General features: G+C 46.5%; 1 protein-coding gene and 1 long non-coding RNA gene across 4 annotated transcripts in view; one reads left to right on the forward strand and one right to left on the reverse strand.

Moving 5' to 3' along the window:
* The window catches only part of LOC117067135, a 29,116-nt gene extending 15,644 nt beyond the window's left edge, over nucleotides 1-13,472 (reverse strand). Inside the window, exon 1 of one of the 3 annotated variants that reach the window (XR_004430617.1) lies at nucleotides 13,348-13,472. This is a non-coding gene — a long non-coding RNA (uncharacterized LOC117067135). Of the gene's footprint in view, nucleotides 1-2,689; nucleotides 2,853-8,614; nucleotides 9,533-13,347 lie in introns of those variants that run through there. The other 2 variants (XR_004430619.1, XR_004430618.1) reach the window with 2 other exon arrangements.
* KPNB1 (karyopherin subunit beta 1) overlaps nucleotides 12,609-17,121 on the forward strand; it is a 39,399-nt gene continuing 34,886 nt past the window's right edge. Inside the window, exons 1-3 of the mRNA XM_033183279.1 lie at nucleotides 12,609-14,234; nucleotides 14,336-14,394; nucleotides 16,609-16,791. Of these exons, the coding sequence (XP_033039170.1) occupies nucleotides 14,195-14,234; nucleotides 14,336-14,394; nucleotides 16,609-16,791 (282 nt within the window). The 5' untranslated portion in view covers nucleotides 12,609-14,194. The remainder of the gene's footprint in view (nucleotides 14,235-14,335; nucleotides 14,395-16,608; nucleotides 16,792-17,121) is intronic.

Consider the following 17,121-nt stretch of genomic DNA (forward strand, 5'->3'; position numbering starts at 1 on the left):
AGCCTCCCAAGTAGCTGGGAGTCCAAGCGCACACCATTTTTTTTTTTTTTTGTAGAGATAGGGTTACACCATGTTGCCCAAGCTGCTCTTGAACTCCTGAGGCTCAAGGAATCCATCAGCTTCGGCTTACCAAAGGCTTGGGATTACAGGCATGAGCCACTATACCTGGCCTTGAAAATATGCTTACTCTACTGAATTCACAATTTAAATAATTTATAAAATTATATATCATAAATCATTGGAAAGCATTCCTACATTATCCTTCAGCATGGCTAATAAGAAGCATGATGCCATTCTCATCGTTGTTCCTTTGAATGTGACCTGCTTTTTCTGTTTTAGGATCCTCTATTAACTCATTGATCTGAAACAGCATGATAATATGTCTTTGAATGAACGTTTTCATCCATTACATTGTGTACTCACTGGGCCTTTCATTTTGGAAATCTAGGCCATTCAGATCTGAGATGACTTCTTGAATTTTTTCTTTGATGATTGTTTTCTCTCCATTTCTCTATGCTGTTCCATATCACCGTAACGCTTCTTTTTTTTTTGAGACGGAGTCTCATTCTGTCGCCCAGGCTAGAGTGCACTGGCGCAGTCTCGGCTCACTGTGACCTCCGCCTCGCAGGTTCAAGTAATTCTCCTGCCTCAGCTTCCCAAGTAGCTGGGATTACAGGTGCACACCAACATGCCCGGCTAATTCTTAGTATTTTTAGTAGAGATGGGGATTCACCATGTTGGTGAGGCTGGTATTGAACACCTGACTTTTTGATGTGCCCACCTCTGGCTCCCAAAGTGCTGGGATTACAGGCGTGAGCCACCACACCCTGCCCTCTGTAATGCTTCTTTTTTTTTTTTTTTTTTTTTTTTTTTTTTTTTGAGACGGAGTCTCGCTCTGTCGCCCAGGCTGGAGTGCAGTGGCCGGATCTCAGCTCACTGCAAGCTCCGCCGCCCGGGTTCACGCCATTCTCCTGCCTCAGCCTCCCGAGTAGCTGGGACTACAGGCGCCCGCCACCTCGCCCGGCTAGTTTTTTGTATTTTTTAGTAGAGACGGGGTTTCACCATGTTAGCCAGGATGGTCTCGATCTCCTGACCTCGTGATCCGCCCGTCTCGGCCTCCCAAAGTGCTGGGATTACAGGCGTGAGCCACCGCGCCCGGCCTGTAATGCTTCTTAATTGAATATTAGTCTTACTGTGCCACCCTTAGTTCTTAAAAAACTTTTCCAGCTTTTACGGTTTTTTAAAAAGCTATTTTCTCAATTTTATCTTCTAACTCATTGATTAAAGTTAATGGTTATATTTTTTAGATGTTTTATTCTCCAATATTCTTTTTAAAAAACAACCTGTTCTTACTTTATTGATACAACATTGTTATATCTCTGAGAATATGTATCCTCTGTTTAAAGTCGTCTAAATGATTTTGTTTTTTCCTGTTCCAGGCACTGTAGCTGGGATTACAGGCACGCACCACCACCCCCAGCTAATTTTTGTATTTTCAATAGATACGGGGTTTCGCCCTGTTGGCCAGGCTGGTCTCAAACTCCTTACCTCAGGTGATCCAATCCCCTTGGACTTCCAAAGCGCTGGAATTACAGATGTGAGCCACTGCACCCAGCCAAGATCAGTTTTTTTAATGGGCAAAATATTTAAACAGATATTTCACAACATAAGATATATGAATAGCCAATAGACTGGTAAAAAATGTTCAACATCATTCATTGGCTGGGCGTGGTGGCTCACGTCTGTAATCCCAGCACTTTGGGAGGCCGAGGCGGACGGATCACGAGGTCAGGAGATCAAGACCATCCTGGCTAACACAGTGAAACCCTGTCTCTACTAAAAATACAAAAAATTAGCCAGGTGTGGTGGCGGGTACCTGTATTCCCAGCTACTAGGGAGGCTGAGGCAGGAGAATAGCAAGAACCCAGGAGGCAGAGCTTGCAATGAGCCGAGATCGCACCATTGCACTCCAGCCTGGGTGACAGAGCGAGACTCCATCTAAAAAAACAACAACAACAACAACAAAAAACGACCTCATTAGGTCATCATAGAAATGCAAATTTAAACTATAATGAAATACCATGATTAGAATGGCTAAAATTAAAAAGACTGACAATATCAAGTGTTTATGAGAATGTGGAGCAACTAAAACTCTCAAACATCTGTGGTAGAAATGTACAGTAATATAGCAACTTTGGAAAAGAGTCTGGCAGTTTCCTTTTTTTTTTTTTTTTTGAGACGGAGTCTCGCTCTGTCGCCCCGGCTGGAGTGCAGTGGCCGGATCTCAGCTCACTGCACGCTCCGCCTCCCGGGTTTACGCCATTCTCCTGCCTCAGCCTCCCGAGTAGCTGGGACTACAGGCGCCCGCCACCTCGCTCGGCTAGTTTTTGTATTTTTAGTAGAGATGGGGTTTCACCGTGTTAGCCAGGATGGTCTCGATCTCCTGACCTCGTGATCCGCCCGTCTCGGCCTCCCAAAGTGCTGGGATTACAGGCTTGACCACCGCGCCCGGCCCCGCTAGCTTTTTGTATTTTTTTTAGTAGAGACGGGGTTTCACCGTGTTAGCCAGGATGGTCCCGATCTCCTGACCTCGTGATCCGCCCGTCTCAGCCTCCCAAAGTGCTGGGATTACAGGCTTGAGCCACCGCGCCCGGCAGAGTCTGGCAGTTTCTTATAAATATATACATACCATATGACCTAGCATTTCCACTCCTAGGTGGAAATAAGATAAAAGTGTAAGTCCAAGCAGGGCACGGTGGCTCATGCCTGTAATCCCAGCACTTTGGGAGGCTGAGGTGGGTGGATCACTTGAGGTCAGGAGTTCAAGACCAGCTGGGCCAACATGGTGAAACCCCGTCTCTACAAAAAAAAAATACAAAAAAAATTAGCTAGGCATGGTGGCACGTGCCTGTAATCCAACTACTTGGGAGGCTGAGGCAGAAGAATTGTTTGAACCTGGAAGGCGGAGGTTGCAGTGAGCCGAGACCACGCTACTGCACTCCAGCCTGGATGACAGAGTGAGACTTCGTCTCAAAAAAAATAAAGCACATGTCCACACAAAGACTTAGACAAAAACGTTCAAAACAGCATTAATTCACAGTAGCCCAGACACAATCCAAATGTCCATAAACAGGAGAATGACTAGGCCAGTTCTGGCAAATTCCTACAACAGAATATTACTCAGCAAGAAAAAGGAACAAACTATTGATACATGGAACAACTGGATGAATCTCACACTAAGCAAATGACAACAGACACAAAAATACTACATGTTTTATGGTTCTATTTGTACAAAAGTCTAAAAAAGACAAATCTGGCCAGGTGTGGTGGCTCATGTCTGTAATTCCGGCACTTTGGGGAGGCTGAGGCAGAAGGATCACTTCAGTCCAGCATTTGAGATCAGCCTGGGCAATACAGCAAAACCCTGTCTCTACTAAAAATACAAAAATTAGCTGGGTATGGTGGCACGTTCCTATAGTTTCAGCTACTCAGGAGGCTGAGGTGGGAGGATTGCTTGACCCAGGAAGCGGAGGTTGCAGTGAGTCGAGATTGCATCACTGCACTCCAGCCTGGGTGACAGAATGAGACCCTGCCTAAAAAAAAAAAAAAAAAAAAAAAAGACAAATCCAATCTATACTGACAGAGACAGATTGGTGGTTGCCTAGAGATGGAGGTGGAGGAGAGTCGTTTGGAAATGACACAAGAACTTTTGGGGGTGACAGAATGTTCACTATCTTGATTGTGATGGTGATCAGATCAGCATAGAAACTTAAAACCTACATTTAAAAAAATGTTATACCACAATAAAGGCAATTTAAAAATAAACACAATGAGATAACACTATACATCTACCCACTAGAATGTCTAAAACTAAAAAGACAAGACTGGCTGGGTGCATTGACTCATACCTGTATTTCCAGCACTTTGGGAGGCCAAGGTGAGAGGATCATTTGAGCCCAGGAGTTCGAGATTAGCCTGAGAAACACAGTGAGACCCTGTCTCTACAAAAAATAATATTAGCCAGGCGTGGTGGCATACACCAGTGGTCCCGGTTACTTGGGGTGTTGAGGTGAGAAGATTGGCTGGGGAGGTTGAGGCTGTAGGCCACTGCATTCCAGCCTGGACAACACAGCAAAATCCTGTCTCAAACCGCTTTGGAAAACAGGTTAGCAGCTCCTTATATAAAAATATAAGCTTAACATATGACCCAGCAACTCTACTCCTAGCTATTTTTCCAAGAATAATTCAAACTTGTCCACCCAATGACTGGCACATACATGTTTATGACAAGTTTATTTATAGTAGTCCCAAATGGAAACAACCCAAATGTCCATCACCAGATGAATGAATAAATGTGTGGTACATCCATGCTATGGAAAACGATGAAAAGGGATGAACTACTGCTATGCGCAACGTGATTAATTTCAAAAACACACTGAGCAAAAGAAGCACCAAAGAGTACATATGGCATGATTTTACTTACATAAAATTCTAGAGAACACAAAATAAAATAATGTCCACAAGTAGACTGTGGCTGTAGGATATAGGGGGTTGATTGCAAAGGAGTGTAAGTCATGGTGCTGGTAAATTGGTTCCCAAAAACAGAAATAAAAAGCCTGGATTTGTGGTACTTACTGCTTTCTGTGGTGTAAATACTCCCACCATGACCAACTTTGAGCTATTAACATGATGTTACTAATGTAGATTTGGGAAGAGATGTACATATTTGGCTCTCCTGAGCTGGTACTAGCCAGCTCCAGCACATTACCACAGAAAGGAACAAAGGTGATCAGATGGTCAGCATCTTGACTGTGGTAGTAGTAGCACAGGTTTATACATTTGTCAAAACTTATCAAACTGTACTCTTAAAATTGGTGCACTTTAGCGAATATAAATTATATTTCAAAAACAGTTATGTTTCGAATAAAATATCGGCAACAACCCACATGCCCAATAACAAGGGACTGGTTACATTAGTTTATTGTCTATCCTCTTGATAGACTAGGATGCAGCCATTCAAACAACTTAGAAGATTTCAGCAACACTGCAGCATGCTTTGCTATACTGTATCGTGTTTTGTGGCAGAATAGGAAATTTTATTTATTTATTTATTTATTTTTTGAGATGGAGTTTCACTCTTGTTGCCCAGGCTAGAGTGCACTGGTGCAATCTTGGCTCATGGCAACCTTCGCCTCCCAGGTTCAAGTGATTTTCCTGCCACAGCCTCCCAAGTAGCTGGGATTAGAGGCATGTGCCACCACACCCAGCTAATTTTGTATTTTTAGTAGAGTCGAGGTTTCTCCATGTTGGTCAGGATGGTCTTGAATTCCCGACCTCAGGTGATCCGCCCACCTCAGCCTCCCAAAGTGTTAGGATTATAGGCGTGAGCCACTGCGCCTGGCCAGGAAATTTTATTTTTACCATATGTTTGTCTATGCAAATTTTGTGGGCAGATGGATAACATGAGGCTTTTTGAAAGCACTGTCACGAGTTAATTCTTTTCTTTGTATTTAGAAGCAGTATATAGCTAAATGGTTGACAGCCCAGAATCTGTAGCCAGACTACCTGGGCTAGTGTTCAGATCCCAGGTGTTACCTCTCTCAGCTGGGTGACCTCAAGCAACTAACCTAAACTCTTTGAGCCTTAGTTTCTATTTTTTTTTGTCTATTTTTGGGACGGAGTCTTGCTCTGTCGCCCAGGCTGGAGTGCAGTGGCACGATCTCGGCTCACTGCAACCTCCGCCTCCCGGGTTCAAGCAATTCTCCTGCCTCAGCCTCCCGAGTAGCTGGCACTACAGGCACCTGCCACCACACCCGGCTAATTTTTTTATATTTTTTAGTAGAGACAAGGTTTCATCATCTTGGCCAGACTGGTCTTGAACTCCTGACCTCATGATCCACCCGCCTCGGCCTCCCAAAGTGCTAGGATTACAGGCATGAGCGACCACACCCAGCCAAGTCTTAGTTTCCTGACTGTAAAAAAGGTACAATAGGAGGACCTATCTCGGAGGGTTGCTGGGAGGATTCAATGAGTTACTATATGTAAAGAGCCTTGAACAATACAAAGAGTAAGTGTTTTAAAGACATTAGGCTGCCTGCAGTGGCTCATGCCTATAATACTAGCACTCGGGGAGGTGGGAGGTTCACTTAAGCCCAGGAGTTTGAGACCAGCCTGGGCAACATGACAAAACCCCATTTCTACAAAAAATATCCCCCAACACACACACACACAAATTAGCCAGGTGTGGTGGCACACACCTGTAGTCCCAGCTACTGAGGAGGCTAGGCTGGGAGGATCACTTGAGTGGGAAGTTCAAGGTTACAGTGGGATCACGTCACTGCACTCCAGCCTGGGTGACAGAGCAAGACACTGTCTCAAAAAGAAAAAAAAAGGGGGTCTGGGTGCGGTGGCTCACGCCTGTAATCCCAGCACTTCGGGAGGCTGAGGCGGGAGGATCACCTGACTTCGGGAGTTCGAGAACAGTCTGACCAATATGGAGAAACCACGTCTCTACTAAAAATACAAAAAAATTAGCCGGGCATGGTGGCGCATGCCTGTAATCTCAGCTACTGGGGAGGCTGAGGCAGAAGAATCGCTTGAACCCAGCAGGTGGAGGTTGCGGTGAGCCAAGATCGCGTCATTGCACTCCAGCCTGGGCAATAAGAGTGAAACTCGGTCTCAAAAAAAAAAAAAAGCTATTATTTTCATGAAGCAATGATATTGTTTGGACAATAAAAATGTTTACTATATGCTAGGTAGGGAACACAGGAATTTATATGACATGGCTTCTAACCTCGAGGAGCTATAAATGTGGTTCTCAATTGTGGGGAGGGTTTGTGAGGGATTTACTCCCTTCCTAGGAGATATTCTGTAACATCTGGAGACTTTTTTGATTGTCCTACCATGATTTAGTGGGAGAGGAGCTAGTGGAACTTAGTGGGCAGGGGCCAGAAATGCTGCTAAACATTCTGAAATGCACAGGGCAACTTCCCCGCAAATAATAATGTGAGGGCAGGCACAGTGGCTCACGCCTGTAATCCCAGCACTTTGGGAAACCGAGGCGGGTGGATCACTTGAGGCCAGGAGTTCGAGACAAGCCTGGGCAACACAGCAAAACCCCATCTCTACAAAAAATAAAAAATTAGCCAGGTGTGGTGGTGCATGCCTGTAATCCTAGCTACTCAGGAAGTTACCCAGCTACTGGGACGCAGAGGTCACAGCAAGCCAAGATCACGCCACAGCACTCCAGTCTGAACAAGAGTGAGACTCTGTTTCCTGCCACCACTACCCCCGCCCCCCCACCCCGCAAAAAAAATAATTACGTTGTCCAAAATAATCAAGGTTGAGAAACCCTGAGTCATAGTCTAACTCAGGACAAAAGATACATGCATACATACAAATTGTACAAAGCAGATAATCAAAATAGAGCATTATGCAATTATACATATAAAAAAAAAAAAACAGAAAAGATAGAAGAGCCCTGGGCCAGAGTACATGATTCCCTGTGACACCTGGCCAGGAAGACAGGCCTCAGTGAACTTCCAGTTTTGGGACCCAGCGGACATACTTCAATGATTTGCAGCTTTTAGCTTATTCTACCAGTAGGTACCTTTTTTAAAGGTTAAGTCAAAAGGCTTCACTTCTACATTGCACTACCAGTGTGAAAATGTACTGGGGCCAGCCAGTTCACATATATTTAATTCATATTATCTTTTCAATGCAACTTGATAAAGAGTTGAGTCAATTAAAAATTCTTAAAAGGGCGGAGCAAGGTGGCTCATGTCTATAATCCCAGCATCTTGGGAGGCGGGGGCAGGAGGATCACTTGAGTCCAAGAGTTTAAGACCTGTCTGGGCAACACAGGGAGACCCTGTCTCTACAAAAAAATGAACAAAATTAGCCAGGTGCTCACACCTGTAGTACCAGCTTTTTGGGAGGCTAAGGCAGGAGGATTGTTTGAGTCCAGGAGGTTGAGGCTGCAGTGAGCCAAGACCATGCCATTGCATTTCAGCCTGGGCAACAGAGCAAGATCCTGTCTCAATAAATAAATAAATTAAATAAATAAATAAACAAATAAAATTATTAAAAGTACATTTTTTGGAGTTAACAAGAAATGATACATAGGAATATTTTGGTTTCCATTTAAAATATAACTATTTTGGGGAAAATATGCCAATATTTTAATGGTGGATATAATTTGAGGTTGCAGGTGGTTTCTGCTGAATTCCTTTTCAAAATTTCTACAGTGAGGAACATACATTACTTTGATAACCTGAGAAAGAAGAAAGCGTCCGGACGCAGTAACTCACACCTGTAATCTCAGCACTTTGGGAGGCTGTCAGGTGAACTGCTTGAGCTCAGGAGTTTGAGACAGCTTGGGCAATGTGGTAAGACCATGTCTCTACAAAAAATACAAAAATTAGCTGGGTGTGGTGGCACATGCCTATAGTCCCAGCTTGAATAGAGGTGTTGGAGGCTGTAGTGAGCTGAGATTGCGCCACTGCACTCCGGCTTGGGTGACAGTGTGAGACCCTGTTTAAAAAAAAAAAACCTGATATAATCCATAGATAGTTCAAGGAAATGCAACTTCAAGTCTCGGTGTAATCCTCCCCACCCTACTAAACCATGTGGCCACCAACTCCTCCCACTTGGGAAACACTGTAAAGTGGCACCACCACCTATTCCACGGTGCAAGCCAGAAACCCAGTAGGGACCAGTGGACACTTCTCTCTTCTTTCAATCAGTCACAAAGTTCTTCATGCCACTGCATTCTAGCCTGGCTGACAAAGTGAGATCCTGTGTCAAAACAAACAAACAAACAAAAATCACCAAGCTCAATTAATTTTGCTATCTCTGTGTTTCCATCACTACTTCCACCCTTCTCCTTTTCACAAGTATCATGTCCCATGTGATTACTGCAATGGCCTCCTAAAAGGTCTCCCTGCATCTACTCTTTCCCCTTCCCATCCAGTCTCTACATTGTGATGACCATCCTTCTTAAAACCTTTCAATAGTTCCCCTTTGCTCTTAGGATATAGACAAAACCACTTGCATGGCAGGGAAGGTCTTGTGGTCTTGCTTCCGCTCAACACTAGCTCAACTCAATCCCTTGTTCTCTGTTTTTGGGACACTGGCATTCTTGCAGTAATTTGTAATCCCCAAGCTCCTTCCCACCAGAGAGCCTCCATACACGCTATTCCTCTCTTCTTCATCTGAATGACTCTCTTCCCTTCCTCAGCTAAGCTTTCCCTGAACTCCCTGACTGGAACATTCCTTGCCATGTGTTACTTTGACAACTTTACATGTTTGAGAGATAAAATGATTAAAGTGTATCTTCCCTAATAGACCAAGGACCACTCACTTAGCATAAAATACATGGTAAGTAGATAATAGCCAATGCATACATAACATGCTAGACTGGCATTCACCAAGTCTTTTATTTTTTCTTTTTAAAAAATTAAAATTAAAGCTGCCATATTTTTCTTTTTTTTTTTTTGAGCTGCGTTACCCAGTCTGGAGTGCAGTGGTGTGATCTCGGCTTGCTGCAATCTCCACCTCCTGGGTTCAAGTGATTCTCCTGCCTTAGCCTCCCAAGTAGCTGGGATTATAGGCTCTTGCCACCACTCCCAGCTAATTTTTGTATTAAGTACAGATGGGGTTTCACCATGTTGGCCAGGCTGGCCTCAAACTCCTGGGCTCAAGTGATCCTCCAGCCTCAGCCTCCCAAAGCGCTGTGATTATAGGCATGAGCCACTGCACTCAGCCCATTCACCATGTCTTAACTCACTTAGGACCTCCCCATTTGTCCCTACATAGTAAGGACAATTAACAGTCCCATTTTACACTGAGGAAAATTAACTCACAAACTAAGAAGTGGTAGAGCTGGGATAGGAACTCAGGCACCCAATTTCTGGAGTCTGTGCTCATCACTCAAGCTCCAGTACCTCACCACCATTTATTGAATGTGAGTACTTTTGATGGGAACTAAACAGCATCATCAGTAACTTTAGTTCAACTAAAGTCAGTTCATTTTGATTTTGGTAAGGATTTTATGTTCGATTGGAATTTTGCTGCAAAATTTTCATTTTCCCAGCATTTTACTTCAGCCACAGGGTCCAGCTGTCACCCAGGCTGGAGTGTAGGATCATAGGTCACTGAAGCCTTGAACTCCTGACCTCAAGTAATCCTCCTGCCTCACCCTCCTGAAGTACATGCCACCATGCCTGCCTTTTTCAAAATTGTATAGGTTGGGCGCGGTGACTCACGCCTGTAATCCCAGCACTTTGGGAGGCCGAGGCGGGTGGATCACTTGAGGTTAGGAGTTTGAAGTCAGCCTGGCCAACATGGTGAAACCCCACCTGAAATACAAAAAAAAATTAGCTGGGTGTGGTGGTGGGCACCTGTAATCCCAGCTACTTGGGAGAACAAGGGATTGAGTCAAGCTGGTGTTGAGTGGAGGCAAGACCATACAAGACTTTGCCTGCCATGCAAGTGGTTTTGTCTATATCCTAAGAGCAAAGGAGAATTGCTTGAACCCAGGAGGCGGAGGTTGCAGTGAGCCGAGATGGCGCCACTGCACTCCAGCCCGTGTGACAGAGCGAGACTCTGTCTCAAAAATCCATTTGCCCTCACTGGTATCATCATGACTGATGTTGAGACAGAGGTAGCCCAGCAAACTGCTGGAGAGCAGGGGAAAGTTAGCCTGAGTGAAACAAATTATGGATAATTTGTAGTGTAGGTAACTCATGTAAGGACAATTCCAGGATTTTCACAGATGTCATCTTACTTAATCTTCATTGACATTTTTGCGGGGGGCGGGGGACAGTCTCACTGTTGCCTAGGCTGGAGTGCAGTGGCACAATCTCGGCTCACTGCAACCTCTGACTTCTGGGTTCAAGTGATTCTCCTGCCTCAGCCTCCCGAATAGCTAGGATTACAGGCTCCCGCCACCACACCCGGCTAATTTTTGTATTTTTAGTACAGACAGGGTTTCACCATGTTGGCCAGGCTGGCCTCAAACTCCTGGGCTCAAGTGATCCTCCAGCCTTAGCCTCCCAAAGTACTGTGATTACAGGTGTGAACCACCATGCATGGCAAATCTTCACTGATTTTTTTTTTTTTTGAGATGGAGTCTTGCCCTGGCACCCAGGTGGGAATGCAGTGTTTTTTTTTGTTTGTTTGTTTTTTGTTTTTTGTTTTGAGATGGAGTCTTGCTCTGTCACCCAGGTTGGAGTGCAGTGATGCAATCTTGGCTCACTACAACCTCTGCCTCACGGGTTCAAGCAATTCTCCTGCCTCAGCCTACTGAGTAGCTGGGATTGATTACAGGTGCCCACCACCACGCCCGGCTAATTTTGTATTTTAGTAGAGACAGGGTTTCACAGTGTTGGCCAAGCTGGTCTCTAACTCCTGACCTCAGGTGATCCGCCCACCTCAGCCTCCCAAAGTGCTGGGATTACAGGCGTGACCCACCACGCCCTGCTCAATCTTCACTGATTTATAACAAAGTTACACAGGGCAGTTCTTCCACAGTTAATAGATGAAGCAAAAGGCTGGGGTTAGGGAACTGCTAAGCCATGGGAAATCCACTAGTCACAGTATGGTATGAGGAATGGTGTCCCTACATTTTTAGCTTCAAAACTGCAAAGATATCTCTAGCAGAGAAAGACCATTTCTTCCTCTTTTAACAAAAGAGTTCGCCAAGCTTTCTCAATTCTTTGTGAAACCCTTCAGCAAAGTCAGACTTCCTCCAAGGTTTTCCCCAGTGTGGCTAGTGCAGGGCAATTATCTCACAAGCTCAAGTCATATGGTAAAGAGCTCTATGAACTGCTACATCCAATTACCCCTACACCAGTACCGTGAAAACGAAACAATTCAAGAAATTCTTTGTTCTCATTTATTTTTTATTTTTTTTGAGAGTCTCACTGTCACCCAGGCTGGAGTGTAGTGGTGAAGCCTCAGCTCACTGCAACCTCCACCTCCCGGGTTCCAGAGATTCACCCATCTCAGCCTCCCAAAGAGCTGGCATTACAGGCATGCGCCACCACGCTCGGCTAGCTTTTTTTTTTTTTTGTATTTTGTAGTACAGACAGGGTTTCACCATGTTGGCCAGACTGGTCTCAAACTCCTGACCTCAAGTCCGCCCACCTCGGCCTCCCAAAGTGCTGGGATTACAGGCATGAGCAACTGCGCCCAGCCCCATTATTACACTTTTCCTTTATCATTTTAAAAATCTTTATTTTTTAAAAGAGACAGGATCTCGCTACGTTGTCCAGCTTAGTCTTGAACTCCTGGGCTCAAGTGATCCTCCCAAAGTCCTGGGATTACAGGCCTGAGCCACTGCTCCCAGCCTAGGAAATTCTTAACCTAGAGCCCACTTACCAATGTCAAAGAAAGTCAAGATACTGTATGCACATTTTTTTTCTTTTCTTTGAGACGGAGTCTCACTCTGTTGCTAGGCTGGACTGCAGTGGCGCGATATCGGCTCACTGCAACCTCTGCCTCCAGGGTTCAAGAGATTGTCCTGCGTCAGCCTCAGGAGTAGCTGGGACTACAGGCATGCGCCACCACGCCGGGCTACTTTTTTGTATTTTAGTAGAGACGGGGTTTCACCATGTTGGCCAGGATGATCTCGATCTCTTGACTCGTGATCCGCCCCCCTCGGCCTCCCAAAGTGCTGGGATTACAGGCGTGAGCCACAGGGCCCGGCCCACATTTTCTTTATATGCATTTTGCTAAGAAAAGGCATTCATGAGTTTCTTCAGGAGTTCAGAACTAGAACAGGTCAAGAACCACGATCCTTTATGCCTGTACACAGATTCTTTCTGGTTGGAGGTTGAGCCTTTACAGTGCGAAACATTTCCATTCTGTCAAGGATGGGGTGTCTAAGTGTAGGATTCCCTTAGCTCACCCCTAAGCAAGTCAGACTTAGTACAGGTCTCAAGCCCTATATAAGCAGGCCTAGGGGACTCCTTGGAGAGGAAGCTGCTTGTAGGGACAACGGCAATCACAGAGCTTGAGCTTATCAAGCCACTAACCAGCTGTATGACCTTGGACAAGTTCCATACCCTCTAGGCTCCTGAACCCATTCCTTACCAAGCCACTAACCGGCTGTGTAACCTTGGGCAAGTTCCATACCCTCTCTGGGCTTCAGTTTCCACATCTACACATTTCAAATGGAGCCACATGGCCTTACGGATCCGTCCCAGCCAAGAGCAGGGTACCAAGCCGACCTAGCCATTAAAGCAGCTTCCTGTGGGCGCGGCGCAGGACTTCAACGGTCCTCCCTCCCCCGCTCACGCCCGCGAAAGCCTCGCTCAACACGCCCCTCGGGGCGACGGCGCTTACCCAACCGCAGCCCCAGCGGTCGAACCCAGCTCCGCCTCCTCCCGGAGGCGTCCCATCGTGCCCCGCGCCGGGCTCCTAGGGCAGCCGGGCGCCTCCCGCCTTCCCGCGCCCCGACCCCGAACTCCTCTCCCCAGTTCTGCCAGGAACCCTATCCTATCAACGCCCACTATCCCAGCCAATCCCGCAGGTCCCAAGTCGTGCCTTCGATCCACCCTCCTCGGCGCTCAGCCGGTCTGAGCTCAAGGCCTTTACCAAGCCCACCCAATCAGCGGCGGACTCTCTCCGGCCCTATCCCAATTTCCCTCCCCTCGGCCAATTAGCGCGCTCCATTCCGCTGCCCGCCCAGCCACCCCGGGCCTTGAAACCAGCAGGCGAATGGGCGAAAGGCGGCCTTTCGACGCTGAGCGCCTGGCCAATTGGGGATTCCGCGTGGCCAGAACAGCGGCCAATCGCCGTGGAGCGCGGCGCCGCCGCGGCGAGGTCCGGCCCGAATATCCCTCCGCCTTCCTCCCGCCCTTGCTCCCTCCCTGCGCGCCGCCTCTCACTCACAGCCTCTCTTCCTTCTTTCTCCCTCCGCCTCCCGAGCACCACCGCGCTCTGAGCTGCCCCCGGGGTCCCTCCCCCGCTGCCTGCAGCCCATTCGGAGGGAGGAAGTAAGGGAAGAGGAAACGAAGGGGAGCCGGAGCGACTACCCAGAAAGAGCCGGTGAATGGGCTTGTGGTGACCCCCGCCCCCCACCCCACCCTCCCTTCCCACCCGACCCCCAACCCCCATCCCCAGTTCAAGCCGCCGCCCGAAAGACTGGGCCGTCGTCTTAGGAGCAGTCGCCGCCGCCGCCACCTCCGCCATGGAGCTGATCACCATCCTCGAGAAGACCGTGTCTCCCGGTAGGACGCAGGAGCCGGGGGTCGGGCTGAGGTGATTGGGGTGGGGGAGGGGAGGCCCGGCCCCTCTGACCCCGCTCCGTCTCCCACTTTCCTCCCCCCAGATCGGCTGGAGCTGGAAGCGGCGCAGAAGTTCCTGGAGCGTGCGGCCGTGGAGAACCTGGTGCGTGCTACCCCGCCGCGCCCATCCCGCCGCGTCCCCATCCCCTGCGTGCGGGGCCTTCCCGCCCTTCGGGAGGCCCAGGCCTCGGGAACCTACCCCGCCCCATCCCGTCCCCCTCCCCCCCAACCCGGTCCAACCTAACCCCGCCATCGGGAAGCCGGTGGGTGTGTCCCGCCCCGGGCCCCGCGACTGGCCAATGGCGCGGTGCGCCGGTCTGCCTGCCGCCCAATCATTGCGCGGCCTGAGGGCGGCGGTGCAGCGAGGGGGAGAAAGAGGGAGGGAAGGGAAGTTAGGTTGCGCGGCGCTGCGTGTTCAGCAGGGGTGGGGGTGGGGGAGTCGGGCCTAGGGGCCATGTGGAAGCTCTGGGCCCGGTTGCCCTCCCTGTCTGACCCCGGCCGGCTTACCCTTCCTGTCCCGTGGCCCCTGTGGCTCTCTCCACCTAGAGCTCTGCCCTTTCCTCGCTACCTTGGTCTGTGCTCATGGCCAGGCCTGGCACCCGACTGCCTCTTAATCCATTTTCACTAATATTTTTTCCTCTTCTGCCCGGTTATTCCTCTCGGGGTATTTTCTTTTTCTTCCTTTTTTTCTTTCTGACCTGGATGAATAGAGACCTAATCACTAGGGATCTGCACCCAGACAACAGTCTGAGGCTCATCTTTGAGATCAGGCCTGTTTCCTGATGAAATCACAGAGGAAAGTTACTCGTTTTTCATATTTTAAAATGTAAGGGGTCCGGAGAAAATGAAGCTAAGTCCGCTAGAGACTGGTCCTTTGTACAAAAATGTGGGATGGATTGGTTGAAACAGCCTAGATGCCAGTTAAGTTTCTCTTTGGTGTCCATCTCCTATTGGGAGATGGGGTCGGAGGGAAGGATTGGATGATACTTGACATCTTTGAGAAAGGTAGTAGGAAATAAGTCTGAATAACATTGTAACCATATGTGTTTCTTTGTGTTACATAGGCAAAATGTCAACATCAACAAAGTGACAAGGCTTATACAGACTGTCTTTGAATGATTTTTTTTGTTGTTGTTCTTCATATGTGCCAATTTTTACAACTAACCTGTTTATCCTTTCCTAGAAGAGATTTTTCCACTAGTATAGGCTGATAATTCCATTTAGGGTATTATTCATGTTTCTGCTTCTGCTAATTTTGCAAGAAGCTTTTTATCTTATTCCTAACATTCTTAACATTCTTTAGTGGTACATAATTAATAAAGCTTTTAAGAATTATCTTCTGCTGTGATTGCAGAACTTGTTAGCAGTAAGAAAAATGTATCTGCTTTTGGCTTTTCCTGCTAACTTTGCTGTTTGGGCACGGTTTTTTTGCTGGAGAGAGAGGTGTGTGTGTTAAATTTTTAAACAAAGGGAGTAGTTTTTGAGGCCTGTGGATTACAAAAGGTTACAAAAGAACATGCTTTTCAGGGATCCACTGTATTCCTCAACTAAAGTCCAAATGTATAGGAGCAAGTAATTGTTGATTATTAGATACAAAGTTATTTTTCTTGAACAGCTTGCCTGAACATTTTTTTCTTTCATTTTTCCCTATTTCTAAATATCGTATCATTTTTCCTTATAAATCCGCTTTATTCATTGTTCCCTTTTTGCTGAGTGCCCATAAATAAAACGGAGGATGAGACTCCTAAGTTTGTTTAGGCTTATCTGTATTTCCCTCTCCATAAAAGATCACCTCCTTCCATGGGATGAAAAGCTACCCTGCTGCTGCCATGAAATGGAAAGTTGGATCATTCTTTTGGGACCAAGGTTTTTGAAATTTAGATAAACAGTTTTATTTTCTACCCACATCGTAACAGCCATTCATTCAAGTACCAGACATTATTAGGAATTCTTGGGACACCTCAGTATACATAGAAGACTGACTACTACCATACTCTAAAACCTTGCAATTCAGGGAGTATAATGTGACAATTTGGGTACTAGGAATGATTTTGATAGGAAAATCTGCAATTCCTCATTAAGTGCTAGGCTCCATGAGAAAAGTGGAAGACTTCATGTTATATACTAAGTAACATTTTTGTAGAAGTCTTGTAGCAAGTATTTTGTGGTTTCCTGAGATGCTTATGATATACCAAAAAAAAAATTAGACATTAGTTCCCCCCCGCACGTCCTCCGGTGGTTCAGTGCTCCATAAATTATCCTCAGTTGTGGAAATTCCTAAAATAATTTTATTTACAAATTTATCTTCCCTTAACAGCCCACTTTCCTTGTGGAACTGTCCAGAGTGCTGGCAAATCCAGGAAATAGTCAGGTTGCCAGAGTTGCAGCTGGTCTACAAATCAAGAACTCCTTGACATCTAAAGATCCAGATATCAAGGCACAATATCAGCAGAGGTGGCTTGCTATTGATGCTAATGCTCGACGAGAAGTCAAGAACTATGTGAGTAACACTCATCTGTTTGGTTATATTGCCTAGAGAACAAGAAATTGCTTTCTCAGATCTTTTGCTATTTGCATGGGATAGAGCTGACAGTGTGATAGGTTTCTGGGACCTGAACTTTACCTAAAGATAAAAATTGTCTTTGTCTTAAATCTTTCTCAACACAGCTTGTCCATTCCCACTGATGGATTGGAATTCTTTTTAGATGATTGAGGTAGGCTGCAGCAGCTTGGGAAACTTTAATTGTGTGTCATAATTTGTAAAAATCTGTTTGGCAAATGGGAGTAGTGTATACATTGGTGCTGTATACCCACATCACTTAGGGAATTT

This window comes from Trachypithecus francoisi, unplaced genomic scaffold (assembly GCF_009764315.1).
Source record: "Trachypithecus francoisi isolate TF-2019V2 unplaced genomic scaffold, Tfra_2.0 Lachesis_group20, whole genome shotgun sequence".
Classification (NCBI taxonomy): Eukaryota; Metazoa; Chordata; class Mammalia; order Primates; family Cercopithecidae; genus Trachypithecus; species Trachypithecus francoisi.